Source organism: Gracilinanus agilis, chromosome 2, assembly GCF_016433145.1.
Source record: "Gracilinanus agilis isolate LMUSP501 chromosome 2, AgileGrace, whole genome shotgun sequence".
NCBI lineage: Eukaryota > Metazoa > Chordata > Mammalia > Didelphimorphia > Didelphidae > Gracilinanus > Gracilinanus agilis.
Window position 1 is genome coordinate 613346928 of NC_058131.1, and position 20803 is coordinate 613367730.

The 20803-nt window shown below is 38.9% G+C and overlaps 1 protein-coding gene across 2 annotated transcripts in view; it reads left to right on the forward strand.

The window, feature by feature from the left end:
* The first annotated feature begins 1036 nt into the window (after positions 1-1036).
* The window catches only part of WBP1L (WW domain binding protein 1 like), a 70966-nt gene continuing 51199 nt past the window's right edge, over positions 1037-20803 (forward strand). Inside the window, exon 1 of one of the 2 annotated variants that reach the window (XM_044665527.1) lies at positions 1037-1174. In XM_044665527.1, the coding sequence (XP_044521462.1) occupies positions 1085-1174 (90 nt within the window). In that variant the 5' untranslated portion in view covers positions 1037-1084. Of the gene's footprint in view, positions 1175-19342; positions 19580-20803 lie in introns of those variants that run through there. The other variant, XM_044665528.1, reaches the window with a different exon arrangement.

Consider the following 20803-nt stretch of genomic DNA (forward strand, 5'->3'; position numbering starts at 1 on the left):
CCAGGATATTCTTGAGCCTATGACAGAACTTGATTTCTGCAGAGGAGAAGGCTAATCTATTTTATTTTGGCATAACTGAAGACCTCATGGAAAAGATGGAACTAGGTTTGTTGTATATGACCCTAGAAGGCAGAATTAGGATTAAAGCAGAGGTTAAATTGGGGATGGATTCTGATTTAGCAATCGGATTGCTGGTGAGGTCAATTCCTTGTACTTGAGATTTTCAATTAGAAACTAGGACTATTACATATTATATATATTGAAGGGGCTCAAATTTCAGAAGTTGGGTTGAATTAAATGACTTCTGAGGTCCTTTCAACTCAGATTCCACGAGAAAGGAAATCTAGCCTTCTTTCACATCTAGAAACAGCATTCTCTAAGATTCTCCTGTGCATATTAGAAAGTGCCTTGCAGTGTAAAGAGCTCTGAACTGGACATCAGGATACCTGGATTCTAGTACTGGCTTTGCCATTTTAAATGGCTTTAAGACCTTAAGCAAGTCACTTCCTTTTTCAGGGCTTCGTTTTCTTTGTAAAACGAAGGAACTGGAAACGAAGGTCCTTCAAATTTCTCAAAAATTAAAAAAAAAGCTTGGCTTTTCATATAGTTGAGGGGAAGGGAGAATCAGTTACTTCCGCCACACCCAATAGGGCCGCCTTACAGTGGCCCTGCCTCTTCCGGCCCTCTTCCGCCACTCTCTGGGGATGGGGGTGGTCGCGTTCTACGTACTCCGGCTTACCCTTACTTTTCGTTGGCCGATCGTCTCCAGATGGCAGTCCTTATGGGCGGATCTGCTTTTGATGGGCAGTCATGAAGATCGATGTCGGAAGAGCATGGTCCCCTAGTAGGAAGTTAGATTGGCTAAGCGGCCTCGCGCCTGGGAGGGCCTTCGCTTGGGGGGGCGGTACTCCTGGGGAAGCGGGGAGGAGCCGGAAGTTGGGGCGGGGGATGAGAACGAAACAGGAAGAGGAGCAGGGAAGAAGGAAGAAGGGGGAAGAGGAGGAGGAGAGGGAGGAGGAAGAGGAGGAGGAAGAGGAGGAGGAGGCAGTGGAGGAGCAGGAGCCGGAGCCGGAGCCGGAGGGGGATGGAGAGGAGAAGGTTCCTGGGCGGCATGGCGCTCCTGCTCCTCCAGGCGCTACCCACCCCCCTGTCAGCCAGGGCCGAACCCTCTCAGGTAAGATAAGGGGGTCCAGAGGGAGGGGGCTACAGGACCAGAGTTGGAGAACGGAGATGGGCGCCGTGACGCGGGAGGAGAGGGGGCCCCGAGCAGGGGCCTAAGAGGGCAGAAGGACGAGAGAGAGGCGTCCTAAGGGGGTGTCCTGTGACTGGGGGAGGAGGCTCAAAGAGGGTACTTGGGAGGGTGGGCGTCAAGGACCCAGGGAGGTCCTCAAGAAGCCATGGTTTGAGGGGGAGGGAACCATTGAGGAATCTGGTGCTAGGGGGAGGTAGCTATGCCAGATTGGGGGAAGGGAACCTGAGGGGCACTGAGGCTGGGATGGGGGACCCTGAGAAGGTAGGGTTTGAATTCTAAGTGGAACACTAACCCAAGGATGGGGGAGGGGGGCTTAGGACCAGAGATTTCGAGTTTGAAGGGAATTCCTCCTTAGAAGTCCTGCCCCAGTTTGGCTCCCCACCCCTATTTAGTAAATGAGTAACTGAGGCCTAGAAAGATTAAGTGACTTGGCCAAGGTCACCACACTGGTAGTAAGAGAAGGCGACTGGACCTGAATCCAGTTCCTCTGACTCCAAATCCAGCACTCCCATGTTGTTCATAAGATTCTACCCAAGGATGCATAGGTACTGGGCCACCCAGGGGCAAGGACCCTGAAGGCATATTGGTGCTTGATTAAGTGAGAAGAACCCCAGAAGAGGATATCAACCCTTTCTACTTAGTACATGGCAGTAACAGTGGCTGGCAGGTTTGAAGTGGCATTTGAACTACTTGGAGGTGAAGAATCCTCCGAGGGTAAGCAGGTTAGGGTTTTTAGATAGCAAGAACTGGAGATGGCACCTTTGGGTCATGGAAAAGCTCTTACTACATTTACATTTGGCATAGGGCTCTCTGGGCAGGGCTTCTGGTGTTGCATTTTTGGGGGGGGAGAGGGAAGGACTAAAGCAAGTGAGTGGGGTGTCCCAGCTTTTCTTGCTAGGTGGCTTCTTTGCTTTCCCAGGAGAGCAGCTGTTGGTTCTGATTTCAGCCACGGATGGCATTGCAAAACTGATGGGAGGGGTGCTACTGGTGCCAGTTTGGGTGGGGAGCAACAAGGGGACTCATACCTCCTCTCCTTTACATTTGTTACCATATGTGCCAGGCTGCTCTCTTCTTTTGCTTTTTGGAAACAAACACAAAGAGCCTAATAGCAAACTTTAGTTTTAACTTGGCCATGAAGTATCATGGTCAAGACTATAAAATAGGAAATTTTCATTAAAAATGCCAATTCTTTTCAAATTTGGCCTTGGATACTTCCTAGATGTGTGATTCTGGGCAAGTCACTTAACCCCAATTGCCTAGCCCTTACTACTCTACTGCCTTAGAATCCATGCTAAGACAGAAGGCAAGGGTTTAAAAAACAAATTCCAATTCTTCACCTACTTCTTGTTAGATACATTCAAATACATCTTTATTTGATGTAGGATCATTCTTTTTTCTCCTCGTTTTCTGTCTCTGAATATTCTGTAGTATAGACCATAGTACTTTCCATGAAGTAGATCCTTTATTTGAAACAAATTGTTAAATGGAGGAAGAGATCAGAGAAGCCAAGTTTTTTTACTTTGAGCCCCTCAATTCAAGTTTGGCTTTTATGCAGTTTACATTTAGACTCTTATATTATTGTTTGGTTGTTTCTGTTATGGACCATCTGTAGAAATGCAATTCCCTATTCTATCTAGAAGAGTTAAATCTTAATTCATTTTAGGGGTAGAGAATAGTAAGAGAATTTTGAGATCTATGACAGAATCAAGGTGAAAGGCCCTTATGTTTGGAGTCATTCTGCCTCTACTAATACAAAAGAACAACAAAGAATTTTGCTTTTATTTTGTTATTTTTGCAAACATTTCTAAAATTTAGTTCCTAGTAACTTAACTACATTAAAGTTTTCCAATTTGATTGGGGGAGAGTAATTATCTTTGAGTCTTTATGAGTCTCTCAGGTGTCCAGGACTCCCTTACTACCCATTGGTTGGGTCTTTAGGATGGTGCCTTATTTTTGTTTGGGAAATGATGGTGGGAGCCAGGGGATTTGGAGTAGATTTTGTACTATAGAGCCTCTAATCATGACATTATGGATTAAGTGGCAAGAACACTGGCCTCATATTTAAATGTATCTTGCCTTTGGTTACTCTAGGCGGATGTCTTATCTTGTTCCCAACAGTTTCAATACTTGTTTTTTTTTTTTGGGGGGGGTGAGATAGACTAGCCCTTGTACTTTGTTTCAAATGGATGGATGTTGGTTTCTGGCCAGTAGCTACTATGTAGCTTCACTTTTACCCCCCTCAGAAGAGATTGAGTTTATGCCATGGGTGATCTCTTCATTCCTTCTTCCCCACAACCAAGTTCTTCTTTGTATATATGTCACTGCAACCGTGTGATATCTAAACCGTTTTAGATATCTATATCCAAGACTGTGTTTTTAGTTGTAACCTTTGGAATGAAAGGTGCTCAATAATTATTAACTGATTATATCACAATCTAGTTGATTTTGAATGTTGAAGGATTTTTTTGTTTGGTTGGGTTTTTTTTTTTTGTGGAAATCGGTAAACTGGGGTGGGGAGAGGAAATGCCTCAAAGCTCATTTTGGCAAAGACAGATTTCAGGTACTCTTTGTCCTCATTTTAACGAGTGACCTCCAGCTGACTGTCCAAGTTGAGGACTCACTGTACTGGTTGCATCATTGTTAAACGGTATGGGCATCTCATTGCCTCCTGCCTTATGTGTTCTTATCAAATATAATGAGTATTAGGAAACTTGCTTCTTCATGACCAGTTCTGCACTAGAACAGCTATTTCCTCAGAGACACTGGAGTGTATATTATAATCTCTCTGGTTTTGTGACCTTAGGCCCATCTTTCCCTAAGAGTTGCCCATGATTTCTTTCATTCTATAAAGAATAAGTAGTTGACTTTTCTTCTTGACATTTTTGTCTTCTCCAGCTCACTCACTGTTATTTAATTTAAAATTGTGCACTTAGCTTCCCAGATGTGAATTAAAGAATGTTTTAGTAATATTTCCTATTGCCACATGATAGTGACCTGATCCTTGTCTGAGATTTCATTTCTGGAGTAACTGTCCCTAACTTTTCATTCTGCTGAATCAGACCTTTGACTTGGATAGGTGATGAAAGTGCCTCCTCTGCTCTCTTCTCTCCTGCTTCACTGGACAATCTGTGCTTGTTTACTCTTGCAGTTCCTAAACAGTGATTCCTTTTCTGTTTCTTATGTATTGTGTTGTCCATTGAGTAACTCTTCCCCTTTGTTGTGATCTTTCAGAGAGCAGAGTTGTGAAGCATCCAGATTCTAGTCTATTCCCATTACTCTTTTATTCCATTCCATATATAAAATTAATAGTTATCTAAAATCATTTCCTTGCATTTGCATGAACCTTTTCATACAGGGACCTGAGAATAATACCCAACTAGCTTATTTGCCTTTACAGTATCCTGGTAGCATTTTCAATTCTCAGCTCAGAAAAACTGACATATGAGATAAAGAAAGTGACTCAATTTACTTGATTCAATTCTGTTTTATAGTCTGGAGACCAAATGTTTATCTAATATTTAGCAGTCTCTCATAAGGTTATCCTTGTGTGGGAGGTGTTAACTGCCTTTCTAGTTTAAAGAGAGAATTTTCTATTATTCTGTCTTTAATGATTTCTGACATCTTATGGTCTGTCTTCTCTTAGCTTAGGATAGACAAACCACTGTGACCAACAGGTTTCCTGTGTGATTATTAAATGTCTTTAGCTATCATGAATTTAGTTTACTCTTGGATTTGGTGATATTTACCACTGGTCAACTTATGGTCAATTAACAATGAGCATTTTAGCTCTGAACAAAGCCCACTTTTAATCCATAGTTTGACTAGTGACATTTTCTGTCTCCTAAGTGGATTTTGTCTAATCTTTCTTATTTCCAGAAAATCTATTGGCATTCTTTTCTTTCTTACCTTGGTAAGCCTACTGGTTAATGATTCTCTCTTCCTCTTTGTTCTGTTTGATGCTAGGGACTAGTTTATACTAACTAAAGAGTGATTGAGTTATTTTAAAATTTCTTTCTGCATTGTCACACTAATCCATAAATCTCAATTTATCCCTACTAAATTCAAAGGCATTTTGGGAAGTTTTCAGATTTTCCAGCCCCAGGGAGAGCTGATCTTTCCTGGATCTCAGTGACTCTGAAGTGTTTATATGGGGAATATCTGTTTTTAGCTGAGAACCCTGATTTCCCCTATTTGAGGGGTAAATCTTCCAAAGTAAGTGGAAGAAGAGATGCTGTAAGCATATAATGTTAATTATTTTCTGAAGCTTCCCATTTCCCAGGTCCCTCAATATTCACAAAACTAATAGTGACTCTTCTTCATTTTTTTTTTTTATAGGTTTCCAGGAAGTACTTTCTAGGCATTTTCCCCTTCCTACACTTCCCCTGGACCAGATTGTGATACAATGTGGGGTCATTCTGAAGTCCTTGAGTCACCATTTGTGGGTACCTTTAGGAGTCATTAATCTCATTGTACTTCCTTCCTATATTTCTCTGTATTCCCTACAAGTACCAGAGGATACTGACTTGCAAAGGATATTGAGCTGAAGTTGGGTCTTTCATTTGTCTGAATCAGTATATTCAGAAGGCCAAAGCTGAGGTCTTCTCTTTGTGGCCATCTTCAGTAGTTCCACTAGGTGGAGCAAAGACTGGCCAAAAAATTGTGAGTAGGCTTGGAAGATATGGAAATGACAAAGAGGTATACAAATAAGCATATAAAACTTAGGGATATGAGACATGTGATGAATGTTAAAGTACTTTTTGGAAACTCCTAAATATGCCTTGGTCTTTCTTAATTCTCCTCACTCCCAGTAGAAGGTAAAGACTTTTTCATTTTTTTGTGTTTATATTTTCAGTGCTTAGCACTCTGACACATAGTAAGCTCTTCATAAATTTTTGTTTTTTATTTGTTCCTTCCTCCTGCTTTTCTGACCTTTTCTCAGTCTTGCAGGATCATTATCCATTTCTGGTCTTCTAAATATGAATAACTCCCAAGGCTTCATCTTGGGCCTTCTATCACTACACTAACTCTATCTCTTGGTGATTTCATGATCAGATCTCAACTGTCATCTCTGCAGGTGACTCCCAAATCTATATATTTATTCAGTCCTCACTTTTCTGAGCTCCACTTCCAACATTACAAGCTGCTTCCTTGACATTTCCTCCTAGATGTTCTGTAGAATATCAAATTCAGGTCTTTTCTCTTAAATTCACCCCTCCTCTTAACTTTCCTGCTTTGTCTAGAGCACCATAATTTTCTAGTTCATTCAGGTTTACAACAATCATATTGAACTCTTTACTCTTCCTCATCCGTATGCCTGGTCCCTCTCCCTGACCAATTAATTTCTAAGTCTTACTATTTTATCTCCAAAAATCTCCCATCTGTCTTCTCCCCACTACCTTGGTCACCTCTTTAGTTAAGCCCTTCATCATTACTTGCTTAGACTATTGCAGTATTTCCTAATTGGACTTCCTTCTTGTTCCTCTCTTTGAATCCATCTTCCACACAGCTACCAAATTGATGCTCCTAAATTTCCATAATAACACCAAATATCTGTTCAGGGAGCTCCAATGACTTCTGATTATCTGTAGGATAAAATGCAAGCTCCACCTTTTGGCATTTCAAACCCTTCACAGCCTGACTCCAACTTCTCTTAGACTGATTTTACATTACTCCACCTCATGCAGTTTACATTTCAGCCCAGCTAGCCTCTTTGATACTCCCTGTGCATGACATTTTATCTCCTGTATCCTTAGTAAAGGTTGTCCACTCATGCTCAGAATACTCTTCTCTAGCTCATTTCAAGTGTTACCTCTTTTTTTTTTTTTAAATTTTATTAAAAAAAATTTTTTTTTAAACCCTTAACTTCTGTGTATTGGCTCCTAGGTGGAAGAGTGGTAAGGGTGGGCAATGGGGGTCAAGTGACTTGCCCAGGGTCACACAGCTGGGAAGTGTCTGAGGCCGGATTTGAACCTAGGACCTCTTGTCTCTAGGCCTGGCTCTCAATCCAAGCTACCCAGCTGCCCCCCCCCCCCAAGTGTTTACCTCTTGCAGGAGACCTTTACCAGTCCCCTCTCTTGTTAGTGCTCCCCACTTCTTTGAAATAATTTTGACTTTATTTTGTGTGTATTTTGTATTTATTTATCTGTGTACATGCTGTTCCTCTCCAGTAGAATGAAAGTTGCAGAGACTTTTATCTTTGAATCCCCAGTACTTATCCACAGTGTCTGGCTCCTAGTGGGTACTTGATAGATAATTATTAAACTTACTGTTCCAAATATGTAGCCATAGCTTTGATTTATCTGGTTTTGATTTTGGTCTTTCTATGGTTTATTTTGTGGGAAATTAAATTCTCTTGTAGGTATTACAGTTAGGTGACATTGTCATTCTAAGTCCAGGTGTTGGTTCAGGATCTCAGGTGTTTCAGCCAACTGTTTTGGAAATTGATAAAAATAAAAGTCAGAACATTGTAAGAATATTTGTGGTTTCAAAAGGATGTCTTCTAGAGTGAAAAGTTATGTCTGTTTTGATCTTTAAATGTTAAACACCATAGATCTTGTGTTGTAATTGTTTATTACACATTCTCCCAGATCAGCAGCTTGTGCTAAAATAGTATAAAAATATTAATGTTTTTCACAACACACCATTTTTTTTCATTCACAATCTTATCTGCTCCCCTTATTTAGGATTCCACTTGGCATTTTTACTGTAATTAAAAAAAAGTAGGACTTATTTTATGAGGTTTATGTATTTTTTATTTTCTTTATTAGTGGTCCAGTTAGGAGAAGAATTGTATGATTTTTTTATTCCTAATGAGAACTGAAGAGGAATACAGTATCCTACAAGAACTTGCTTATAGAGGCAAATCGATATCCATCTTGAGCATTTCCTTTTTTAAAAAACTTTTTAGCTTTTTGATTTCATATCTAGAAGTTGTTTTCATCACACCTGGCTGGCCAAGATGGGGTGTACTGACAGATAGCTTTCTGTGCAAGAGTCAGTGTAAGGAACAACATGACCTCACTGTTTTCTTTTCTTGGGGATGAAATTGCTGCTTCTTTTTTAGCTGTATGATCTATTTCTTGTTCTACTATTTATACTTCAGGGTGAAAGTTTTGTCTCTAAAGTTTTCCCCAGTATCCCCATGTTTAATTTAGAGAGGGAATAAAATCTGCTGCTTTGCAACCTGCTTAGCCTTGTGTTATGAATGGAAGGCCCATCTCTCTGTCTTTTCCAACTCATCCAAAAATCTGTTTGCTCTCCTAAGAGAAGTAGGGCCAGCTTAGATCAGATGGAGCCTTTGACTAGAACAGTTTAAGAAATGCCAAGGTGCTGAAGGAAGTGGTTTCTGACTCTCAGTAAGGTGTCAAGCAGCTGGCCTTTAACTTTGGAGAATTACAGGTTTGGGCAAAGCCGCAAAGAAGAGCAGGACTGGTAGTCATCATAAAAATAAGGATATTTAGGCCTTCAGAAAGACCACCTGCTCTTCTGCTGCTTCAGGTTGGGCTAAAGTCTGTATCCAGAAAGAAGTTTGGAATGTACTATTCTGGCATCCCCAAGGCTAGATAGAGAGTATGCTTAACAAAAACAAAAACAAATTGGCATCAGTTCTAAGCAGAAGAGTAACAAGGGCTAGGCATTCTAGATTAAGTGATTTGCCCAGGGTCACACAGGTAGGAAGTGTCTGAGATCAGATTTTAACCCAGATCTTCTTGCCTTGAGGCCTGGTGCTTTGTCCACTGAGCCACCTAGCTGTTCCCCCACCTGACATTCATTGGTAGAGAATTCAGGTTAAGGCTAAATTGTTGAAACAGAACTCTATGTAGTGCTTATATAGATTATACTAGAGAATATTTTTCTTTTTGGCAGTTATAAAATCCAGTTAATTTTTAGAAAATCAAATTTGTTAAATGATTAGACCCCCCTTAAGTTATTTAATAAAAATTTCACTATAAGAATCTCCAAACTGTGTAGTGACTTCTGTTCTCCAAAATCTCATTTTAAATTAGCTGACATAGATTTGCTTATTTATAGTGTTTAGTATTGGTGCTTAATAAATGCTTGTTGACTGATTGCTGTCCTTAAACTTCCTTTGCATTTAGAACATAGTTTTGCCTATTTACTTTCTTCTGATCACAATGAATAACAACAAAGATTAATTTGGTGTTATCCATCCTTATCTACTACAGAGATCATTTATGCTTTTTTTGTTGGGGGAGAGGTGAGGTGAGAGGTAGCATGGGAGTGTGAAGACAAACCCAAACCTGCTTTTATCAGGGACCGCACATATGTTTCATTTTGACACGGGAAAATGGAAAGGCTTGGTTAGCACGTCTTTTCCATGTCAGGCATCCAGATAACTTGAGCCTTTAGTGCACCTGGATGAGTGATGCCTGACCTAAAGGTGCTTGGAATATCAAAGCAGATATGATAACAAAGGGTTGAGCTACTTGAGACAGCTCCATGGGAAAAGTCTTCATAGAGTGAAGGAAATCTTAGAAGTATATTCTGGTTTAAAGGAAATTCTACCATGATAGTACATTGGAATGAGTTCTGAATTATAAGTTAGCTTTAGGTTGTTAGACTTGACTCTGTCACCTGCTGGCCCTGTGACCTGACAGTTTAACTTCCCAGAGATTCTCTTCTTTCATCTCTAAAATTGGGTTAAAGGTACTTGCTCTGTCTTCTTACAAGGTTGATTTGAGGACCAAATGAGATAATTGTAATATATTATTGCAAACAATTGTGATTATTTTTGAATTTTCTCTTGAGAAAGTCCTCCAGTGGCTCATTGTGGTGCAGAGATGATCCTGAGTTCTAGGAGGCTGTGCCAGACTATTATAAGTCCCAGCACATCCCGCCAACCTGGAAGAGTCCTAAGGACCAACCTCACTAAGTTTGGAGGGGCTCATTACCAGAAGACTGGGTACTGAGTACTGAAGGGTTTTTTGGCAGCAGCAATTCTTGGAGATGATTAAGATGTGGCAGAGGGAAATTATACATCTTTGAATTGTAATTATTAATGATCCTCACTTCAGATCCTGAATTCATCTAAGCAAGATTTTTTATCCTGAATAATTGGTGAAAACTCAGAATAATATATCTTTTTTCCCCATAGAGAGAGGTATGAAAAGATCAGGGAATGAAAAGATTAGGAAGAGCTAAGGAAACGTGTGTGTGTGTGTGTGTGTGTGTGTGTGTGTGTGTGTGTGTGTGTGTATGTGTGTAAATTTTGGGTGTTGACCTTATTTTATTTCTCCTCCTGGTGGGGGCGGCTGTCCTTTAGTCTCAGTAATGAGTGGTTTTCCCTTTATTCTGCTACTTCCTTTGTCACTCAGGCCCCATCTTGAGTTATTTATGGTGCTATTTTGCTTTTTATTATCTATGTACGCCTCAGTTGTATAGGTATTGTTGAATGTGGGAAAATCAGCTGCCTTAAGGATGTAGCCTATAGCACTGTTTGGAAGCTGATTGGTTAGTGATTTTTAGCCAGACTATGTATGAGTCACTCTGGCAGGAGTATCATTATTGATATTGTTGCCCTTTATCCTGGGGAATGGTTAGTTATTTGTCTTAACAGTTGTGTTTTTTTAAATCATGTGATGGAAAGGGTGTTAGATTTGGAAAAAGAAGCCCTAATTTGAGGCCTAATTAGGTTTTCAGGGACTTGAAGAGGAGATATCCAATGAATGTCTGTTTTTCCACAACCATTCCAACATTAACTCTTCCATTTTTATTAACCTTTTTAATTTTCTGGGTGTGAGGTGAAACCTAAAGAGTTGTTTTAATTTGTAGTTCTTTTATCGGGGATTTGGAGCAACGTTTCATATGGTGTTTAAGAGTTTATAATTGGGGCAACAAGATGCTTCAGTGGTCAGAGAGCTAAGGCCTGTCCTTAGGAGAACCTGGGTTCAAATCTGGCCTCAGACACTTTCTAGCTGTGTGACTCTGGCAAGTCACTTAACCCCAGTTACCTAGCCCTTACTGGTTTTCTGCCTTGGAACCAATATTTAGTATTGCTCCTAAGATAGAAAGTAAGGATTTTTTGTTGTTGTTGTTTGCAGTCCTTTTTTGAGAACTCTTGCTTTATATTCGCAATCTTTTGGAGAATGCCATTTGGTCTTATGTTTTTATTAGATGTCTTTGTATCTTGTATATCAGATCCTTATCAGATGCTTACTGCCAACATTCCCCTCCCCCCCAAATCTACCACTTCTATTCTTGTTGCACTTTTATTAATTTTGTTTGTGCTAAAGATTTTCAATTTTATGTAATCAAATTATCTATTTTGTCTTTTGTGATTGCTTCTTGTTTGATTAATAGTTCAACTCTTAGTCACAGCTGTGAAAGGTGTTTCTTGTGGTTCTCTTCTAATGTTTTTATTGTACAACCTTTAATATTTAGGTTGTGTATTCATTAAAATATATTGTAGTATATGGTATAGAGTGTTTGCCTACTTCTAATTATTCCCAGTAGTGTGAGGTTTAAGCAAAAATGTGTGATGAAACAAGCCTTTATAGTGACCCAGAGAACCAGCTCATCTTATTTGAACTTCCTGTCCAAGTAGTGCTTGTCTCTGATTAATGTGTCTGCTTGTTGATGAAACTTGTCTTTTTTTTTTTTTTAATCCTGTTCTTAGTCTAATTTCTCGACTATAGTACTTTTCGTGAGGATGTGCAAAATGTGCCTATTGGAGATAGTCTGATCTTTAAGCTTGCTAGTCCTTATAGTATTTTGGACACATAACATTTGATTTGAGTTTGATTATTTACATGGCAGGGAAGATGAACAAGGCTGCCTTTGTTGAAGCCAAACTGGTAACTTTAGGGAACAACTCATTAATTATATGTGATAGCCAACTCTCAGGGGCATCTTTTACAGTCCAGTGTTGTCTCTGAGAATAGAAACAAAAACTGGTTGTCAGAGTTATAAATTTTTGTGGACTGATCAATTATCAACAGCAGAAGGATTTTCAATTCCGTAGCATGTTAAAGTGGAAAAGAATGAAACAGAACAGGAGAGAGAACAAAGAAGCTGTCCTGTTTCAGTTTTTGCTCTCTATTTCTCTTGCTTTGTTTAGGCTTTTGTGGGTATATCACTAAGGGCCTCACAAATTCTGCCTTCCTCTGTCTCCCTTCTTCCCTCCCTCCCTCTCTCACTCCCCAAGAAGAAAAACAAAGTGATTCCAGACTTTATTATGTACTATACAAATGGGAAGAATGATGTGGTGAGACACCTCACAAAGAAGAGGAATTCTTGTATGTCTTTTTCTGTTCTCAGATCTGTCTCATTCATGAGAAGGATTCTTACTTTGTCAGGAGGAAAAAAGCTAACCAAGTTTTTTTGAAAAATTAAATATAATAATGAGAGGCAGCATGGTCAAGTAAGTAGTCAAAGGACAACTTGGGTTGAAAGTCTTTTCTCACTTATACTTAGTCCTTAGGCAAGGCATTTAACTTTTTAAAAATTTTAATTCAATTTAATTTTTACATGGGGATACAATTTTCAGTAATCATTTTCTAACATTTTGTGGTCCATGTTTTCTCCCTCCCTCCTGTCCTCACTCCCCAAGACAGCAGGTAATATGATATAGGTTATACATGTGTTATCATTAATACATATTTCCATGTTTGTCATGTTGTGAAAGAAAATACATATCACGTATGAAAGCAAAAAACTCAAGAAGGAAATAAATTGAAAAATGATATGCTTCAGCTTCCATTCATATTGCAGTCTATCTATGGTGGTGGATAACCTTTTCCATCATGAGTCTCTTGGAGTTGTCTTGGATCCTTGCATTGCTGATAATAATTAAGTCATTCACAGTTTATCACTGAACATTATTGCTGTTACTGTGTACAACATTGTTCTGCTCATTTCACTTTGCATCACTTCCTAGGAGTCTTTTCAGGGTTTTTTGTGATCATTCTTTTAAGGCATTTAACTTCTCATAGGCTCCTGCTTTGCATCTTAAAAGCCTGTTTGCATTGGTAGAGGGAGTTTCCTCATAGAAAGTTCCACATACCAGTGAAATCACAAGTCCATTAGCTCCTCCCCAAATACATTATATATCTATGTGTGTGTATGTGCCTGAAATGATAAATTAGCCTTGTGCCTACCTCCAAGGCTCTTCTACCTTCCAAGTTCAGTCTGGCTTTTAAACGTTCTCTCTCTAGTGTTTTAGGGACTGTCTGCTCTAGATATAGTCTGATCTTTCTTCACTGTCCCCCAGACACATGCTTTGATTAATGTCATGGCTACTCCCCACAGTGCCCTCTCCCACCATTCATCTTGTCCACATCTTAATCTATTTGAGGCCTAGTTCAGGGCTTGCTCTGAAGCTTTCTCTGCTTGTTCCAGTGCATAACCATTTGTGCCTTCTCTGACCTGCTGTATTTAGCACTTTTGGCCTGTGTATTGCTCATTTAATATTTAATTAGATTGCCTCAGAGCATTTGTTTTTTCATGTGTATTTCACTTGTCTTCCCAAGTAGGTTGGAAACAAACTACTTGGGGGTAGAGGATCGTTATCTCTTCTCTTTTTAAGTAAGGTTTTATTGATATCTTTTGTTGTTGTTGTTTTTTATATATCACCATAGTTTCACCTAGTATTCTTCCCCTTTCTCTTCCCTGAGAGCCATTCCATCTAAGAAATGGTATATATATTTTTTAAAACCTTTACATTCCACCTTAGAATCAATACTATGTATTTGTTCCAAGGCAGAAGAGTGGTAAGGGCCAGGCAAAAGAGCATTTAGTGACTTGCCCAAGATCATACAGCTAAGAAGTGTCTGAAGACAGGAAGACAGATTTGAACCCAGGACTTTCCAGTTTCTAGGCCTGGTACTCAATTCATTGAGCCACCTAGCTGCTCCCAAGAATACAATTTTCTTTTAGGGCAAAAGAATAAAAAAATAGCCACAACTGACCAATATATAGGAAGAAGTTTAAAAATATGTGTAATATATACTTGTGGATTTCCCATTTTCACAGAGTCACAGTTCTACTTCTTTATGTCTTGTGTAGAACTGAACTGAGAACTATAGGAATGAATAACTATGTATTGCTGATTTAAATTAAGGAGGTCCATTTTCATCTCTCTTTATCTGATTTTCCTTTGTCTTTTCTCTGTAATATAGAGATAGAGAAGGGAATATCTCATTAGGATTTTTACCAAAATTCCAGACTTCCCCTCTTTTCACCAGTCCTTATCTCTACTACTTCTCATTTTTAAGCAATGAGAGAGAAGCTCTAATTGATGTGGAAATATTGTTCCTTGGTGTATATTCATTCTTTTCTGAAAAACATCTACTTATGGTAATGTTAGGAAAGTTATAGATTCATGGGGACTTACCTGTCTCCATTTCTTCAGAAGAGCCAATAGTGAGATGATAACAATAGGTACCTAAGGGTTTTGGAAGAAAAGCATTCTGTGGTGTGTCACTTTGCCCATACTGCCCTGCAAATGGGAAAGGTTTGCTTATTCTTGCATCAGCAAGCCTGGCCCACATCTGCATTGGCTTAACCCCAGTACACACATACTGCCAGTTTTTCTTAGTTTCTTTCAGCCAAGGAATTCTCAACATCAAATGCCTTTCCAGTCACTAGAGCTAAGTTTTGCAAATCTAGTCTTCCTGGGTTTAGAAGAAACCCTTTGGCATTCCCACAACATGATTACTTAAGAGTTTGTCAGTGCCCAAGTAAGACTTAGTGTGCATTTATTAGGACACAAGTGGATTTGGTGTTTACTTTTGAGAAGGCCCAAATGAGACAATTTTCCAAGTATCTTGAACCTACAGCTGAACTATTAGTTATTTTCATTCATTTTTGCTTAGTTTTGTACATTGTTCTTAGGCCTGCTTCTAGTTTAAAATACCAAAATGATTTTGGAAACTTGATAGAGACTTGTTGGTATTTTTTAATTTAAGAGTTTTCTTCTCATAGATGTTCTTTCTCTCCTTGTCTCCTGGTCTACACTCAGTCCTTGAAAAACTTAGGCTGGCAAAGAGATAATAAAAAGGGGAAAAAATTTACTTGTACAAAAATATATTTATAGATGCTTTTTGTAGTGGCAAAGAATTGGAAATTGAGGGGCTGTCTATCAATTGGGGCATAGCTAAACAAATTGTGGTACATGTTGGTAATGGAATACTATTGTGCTATAAAAAATGATAAGCAAGATGATTTCAGAAAAAGCTAGAAAGATCTGCATGAATTGATGCAGAACAAAATAAGCAGAACTGGGAGAACATTGTACACTATAATAGCAATATTGGATGATAAATATCTATGAAAACTTGGCTACTCTCAGCAATGCAATGATCTGGGACAATCCTGAAAGACTTATGACAGGGAATGCCATCCACCTCCAAAAAAAGAATTGTTGGAGTCATCTTTCACATTTATGTATTTACTTTGGAGTTTTGCATGGTTTGCTCTTATAACAACGACCAATATGGAAGTGTGTTTTGTGTGACAGTAAAATTTTATTTTATATATATATGTGTATGTGTATGTATATATATATATATATATATATATATATAAATAAAAGGATTGAAAGCATTAAAAAAAAAACCCAATTTAGGCCAGAACAGACACGATTTCCTATTCAAAACCCTTTATTGCTAAGCAAATCTCTCTAGCACTGAGTTATTCTGTCCACCAAAGAATAAGCCGAATGTATTGTAGATGGAAAAAGCTTAGTGTCTAGTGTGTGTGGGGATGGTATAGATCAAATTCCAAATATTTAGGATCAGCAGATCTTCCATTTTATATCCCTCTTTGAGTGGTCATACAGGCTACTCTTTTGTGTAGGGAACAGATTGAAAATTTGGCCATTCTTAACTATTAATTTCACTGACCTGTGCTCAAGAATAGGGTCAGGAAGGGGATTTTGGAGGCTGGAGGGTCCTGGCCTTGCCTGTTTCTTTTCTTTCAAATATTAAAAGTTTCACAGAATAGCAAGCTTGGGATCCTGGTTCTGGACTGTTAAGGTTCAGTCCCACTCTTTTTCCTGACTCCATCAGCATAATCCATTTTTGTGAGGCTTCTAATTTTTCTTAGTGTTATGACCTTTAGTCACCAAATACTATATTTTTCCCAAAGTTGAGATAATAAATCCTCTTATAATAAGAAGTTGCTCTCATACATTGTTGTTGTTTTTTAACCAAAAGAGACTTAAAGGAATATATGCCATAATGAAAAGATAAGTGTACCTCCTTGAAGTTGGTCAGTATGTCATAGGTAGTTTATAGTAATACAAAATTAAATGTTAACATTTTTATCACTGTTTTGTTTAGGGTGATATGAACTGAGGGAGAAGAGAAGCTGAACTGGACTACAAGAGTAAGCCTATGAAATATTTCAGGGGTAATGAGTAATTGTAAAATTGCTACATTTCAGTAGGATATAATTCAACTTGGTGATATTTCCATGTTTATATTCCTTTAAAAAGAGGGTAGTTGATTTAGCATTGTTACAGTTTGGTAGACTGCTGACTAAAGTTATTTGGGGAAGGATGTGACCTACCTTTGGCACATCATGGGTATGAGCCCAGATTTCTTACATAAAGGAACATTTTTTTCAGGAGATAAGAAATTGCTGATGTTTATCCTGTCTTGTGAATTCCCCAAACTGACTCCATATGTAACTAGATATGGTGTAGCAAAAGGTGAATTCATATTTGCTGTAATAAGGCATGCTTTCTGTCAGTCAGGCCTTTCCTATCTTAAGACTGTCAGTGTTTTAAAAACCCTTCTTTTCTTTTGTGTGTATGTGTAGAATATTTTTAAAATAAAATTGAATTTTTTTCAATCAATGAAAATCTTCCTTCTATCTCTCTAGCCTTCCAGCCCCCAAACCAAACCAAACCAAGCTCTGTTACAGACAGGGTCAGGCAAACCAAATTCCCACATTTGTTCTGTTAGTTTTTGTATATTATAAATAAATTATATCTTATATAAATATGTATAATCAATCTATACTTTGAGGCCATCACTTCTCTGCCAGAAGGTAGGTAGCTTATTTCATCATGATCCCTTTAGAATCATGACTGGTCATTTTGGTGATAAAAATTCCCAAGTCTTTCAAAGTTGTTTGTCTTTATGATATTGTTATTATTGTATAAATTGAGAATTACTATATAAACTTCACTGTATGTCAGTTTATATAGTAATTCTCATATTTCTTTGAAATAGTTCCCTTCATCATTTCTGATAGCACAGTAGTATGATATCATATTCATATACCATAACTTGTTTAGCCATTCCTCAATTGATGGACACCCCCTCAGCTTCCACTTCTTTGCCACTCCAGAAATATAGTTTGACCACCCATGTTTTCCATAGCTTTTTTGATCATTTTGGCGTGTGGATGGTATAGTTTGCAATTTGTATAAAGTACTATCAGTTTAGTTTTTACAATTTCATTTAAAGACAAAGAATATTGACTGAATTGTTTTGAGTGGTACCTAGAACAACTAATTGATGATTATTCTTGGAAAGTGAGAAATAACATATTATACTTCAGATTATCATCATCATTCATTTCATACCTCTAAGGAATATGGTGCTGTATTTGGGCCTATGAGTTTTCCACAATTTGTTAGATATAGTTCATTTCCCCAAAGAGAAATTGGGATATCAGTACTCAAGTACACTGCCTTTACTTTCATAGAACCTCGTACAGTGCTACTATCATGAAGACCCTTTTAAAATATTTTGATGGGGGGGCATCTGGGTAGCTCAGTGGGTTGAAAGCCAGGCCTAGAGACAGGAGGTCCTAGGTTCATATCTGGCCTCAGACACTTCCCAGCTGTGTGACCCTGGGCAAGTCACTTGACCCCCATTGCCTACCCTTACCACTCTTCCGCCTTGGAGCCAATACACAGTATTGACTCCAAGATGGAAGGTAAGGGTTCAAAAAAAAATAAAATATTTTGATGATAATTTATAGTATATATCATAAAGGAATATAAGACGTGTGCCGTGGTGAATGCAAAAGAACTTTTGGAACTTGGAAATTTTGAAGAAAACAAATTTGGGTTTTGTAAAGCTTATTTGGAGGTCTGATATCTATAGAAAGGATTCTGTCTGTTAGTCCTAGCTGAACTATAGGAATCCTTGTCTCATGCTATCATTGTTGCCACTGATGGGCAGTTTGGGTTTTAGCAAAGCTTGTATGGCTTGAACATTAAGTGAGGTGGAAATAAGAGGACAAAATTAGGTAACTGCCATGCAGAGGTGGTAGGTAAAGATCCCTCTCCGTGGATGAAAAAAATTAGATTGAGAAGAGAAACACAGAAATCTTTAAGATTGTGAATCTTTCAGAAGCAACATACAGGTTAAATTTAGTCTGTTTTCCTGGCCACTTGGAAGCTACGTTGGGACTTGCTGTACCTCTTGTAAGGCAAGTGAAGAAAGACATTGGCATCTTGTACAGGCTCAGTTTGTTTATGAAATAGGAGCTCCCTGGGGAGGAAAGGATCTCAGAAGTCAGTGTACAGATGGAGCCCAGTTTTTGGTGTCTGGGTTGTATAGACACTGGTAGAGATAAGTTACTCTCTAATTTCCTCATGGCCATCTCTGTACCAGCCTTTTGGAAGGTTGGGGTAGGGCTAGTAACAGTGATAGACTTGCCATGTTACCATAAGAATGCTGCACTTCGCTTCTTAGAAATATGATGGGAGAGGTTTCCATGAAACTATTGCTTAATGTTATTTTTTTAGGAGAAACAATGACTCTTAATGTTATTCTTATCCAGAGATATGATGGCTTTTTGTACATTTGGAAACTTTATCTAAGGTATATCTTGATTTTCCCTGAACTGTGGAAAGCTAATGTTACTAGAAGTAGCCTCTGACTTTGTCATGTTGCAGACTTAAATTCTCTAGCAGAACCAGGGCTGGCAGCTACCTGGGCATCTTCAGTTTACAGCACATCCAAAGTGGTGTTCTGCAGCAGCTGTCTGAAGTTTTTTTTTTTTTTTTAATGTACTTGAACTGATGTCATTTCCCTTTTGGCAAATGGTTTGGGCTTTGCTGTGTCTGAAAGATGTCACGAGAATGTGGGGGGTGGGACAGAGCAGGGAAGGGGGAATGAGGAAAGCAGGAGGGAGGGAGGGAGGGAGCCTGCTTGGTTGGTCCCAGTACTGTTTACTTAATATTCTTTGCTAAGGAAGCCCAATTTAAATAGGATTGCAGCCACAGTCTGCCTGCATTAGACAGGACATGGTTATTAAAGACCTTTAACTTTTAAGAGCCTTTTGTTCTAAACCTAAGTGTGTGGACGATGCTGTTGCAGGATGCCTTTCCTTTGGGGTCTTAGACAGGTAATGCAATTGGTTTTGTGTTCTGTGTTTGGGGAACAAATAAGGGAGGGAGCTTGTAAATGTTTTGGGTAGAAGAAATGTTTTCGAAAATGTCTCCCAGTTTGTGACAGGATAGCTCCCACACAGCAATTCCCTGTCTTCCCTTCTTTCCCCTACTTGATCCTCACTTCCTTATCCTAACCTTCAAAACCACTCTAGTCATAGGCTGTTTTGAATTCTCCCACGTGTCACCTCTTTTTGACATAGCTCTGGTATTCCTACAGATCCCAGAGAACTGGACTATGACACTTTATGGAGACAGGATTTTGGGTGGTTGGGGGAGAGAAATGAAGAATAAGGCCAATAGTGAAATCTTTTCCTCCTCTTCCATTTTTATTTGGCTGGCTACCAGAGACAAAATCACAGTATTGCATTTTTAAAAGGGGTTGATTCTCTGTGAGAGCTTCTTTCTTTTGAATTCCCAGGGTACTGTATTAATTCTTGTTTACAACTTGTAGTGATGGCTCCAGGGCTTAGTGGACACAAGCAGGTGTCAGGAAGGGCAATGTGGAAGTGGGCACAGAACACTCACAGCACTGACTTTCCAAGCAGGTGGACCTCAGTTAAAGACCAGGAGTGAATTGCTTTGTGAATTGCTATCTGAAGAAGCAAGTCCAAAGCTATAGCTGGTAACCTAGCAGGGAATGAGCAACTGATTGCTGCTGCCAAAAATTTGTCCAATGGCTTTCTGAGAGTTAGAATCCAGTGGAGGCCACCCCACCCCCCTTTTCACTCCCCTTTGGTCTGAGAAGCATGGCCCTATAGGAATGTGTAACTCTAACCATACTCAAAACTATGAAGGGCAGGTCAGAACTGGACTCTCCATTTGAGCTGTGTTCTTGCCCCTGCCTGTGATAAGGAATATCTAAGAAAGGCAGAGCAGTAGGAACAAACCAGATAGGCTTAAAAGTGAGGCATTAAGGTTGGTTAGGTTTACTGTTTCTTTTAAAAAAAAAGAGGGGGGGGGGCTGGTTTCTTGAACAGATACTGGTTGGATTACCTTTAGTTCTTTATAGTTTTCATAAGAAGGAATAAGGATCTGAGAAGCTTGAAATATGCCATTGATAATTGTTGGTAATTCTTCTAGTGTGTTCCCTATGAAACAACTAGCAGGCAAGTGATGTTTTGGCACTCTTTTGAACCTCCCCCTCTTTTTTTTTTTTTTTTTTTAAACCCTTACCTTCC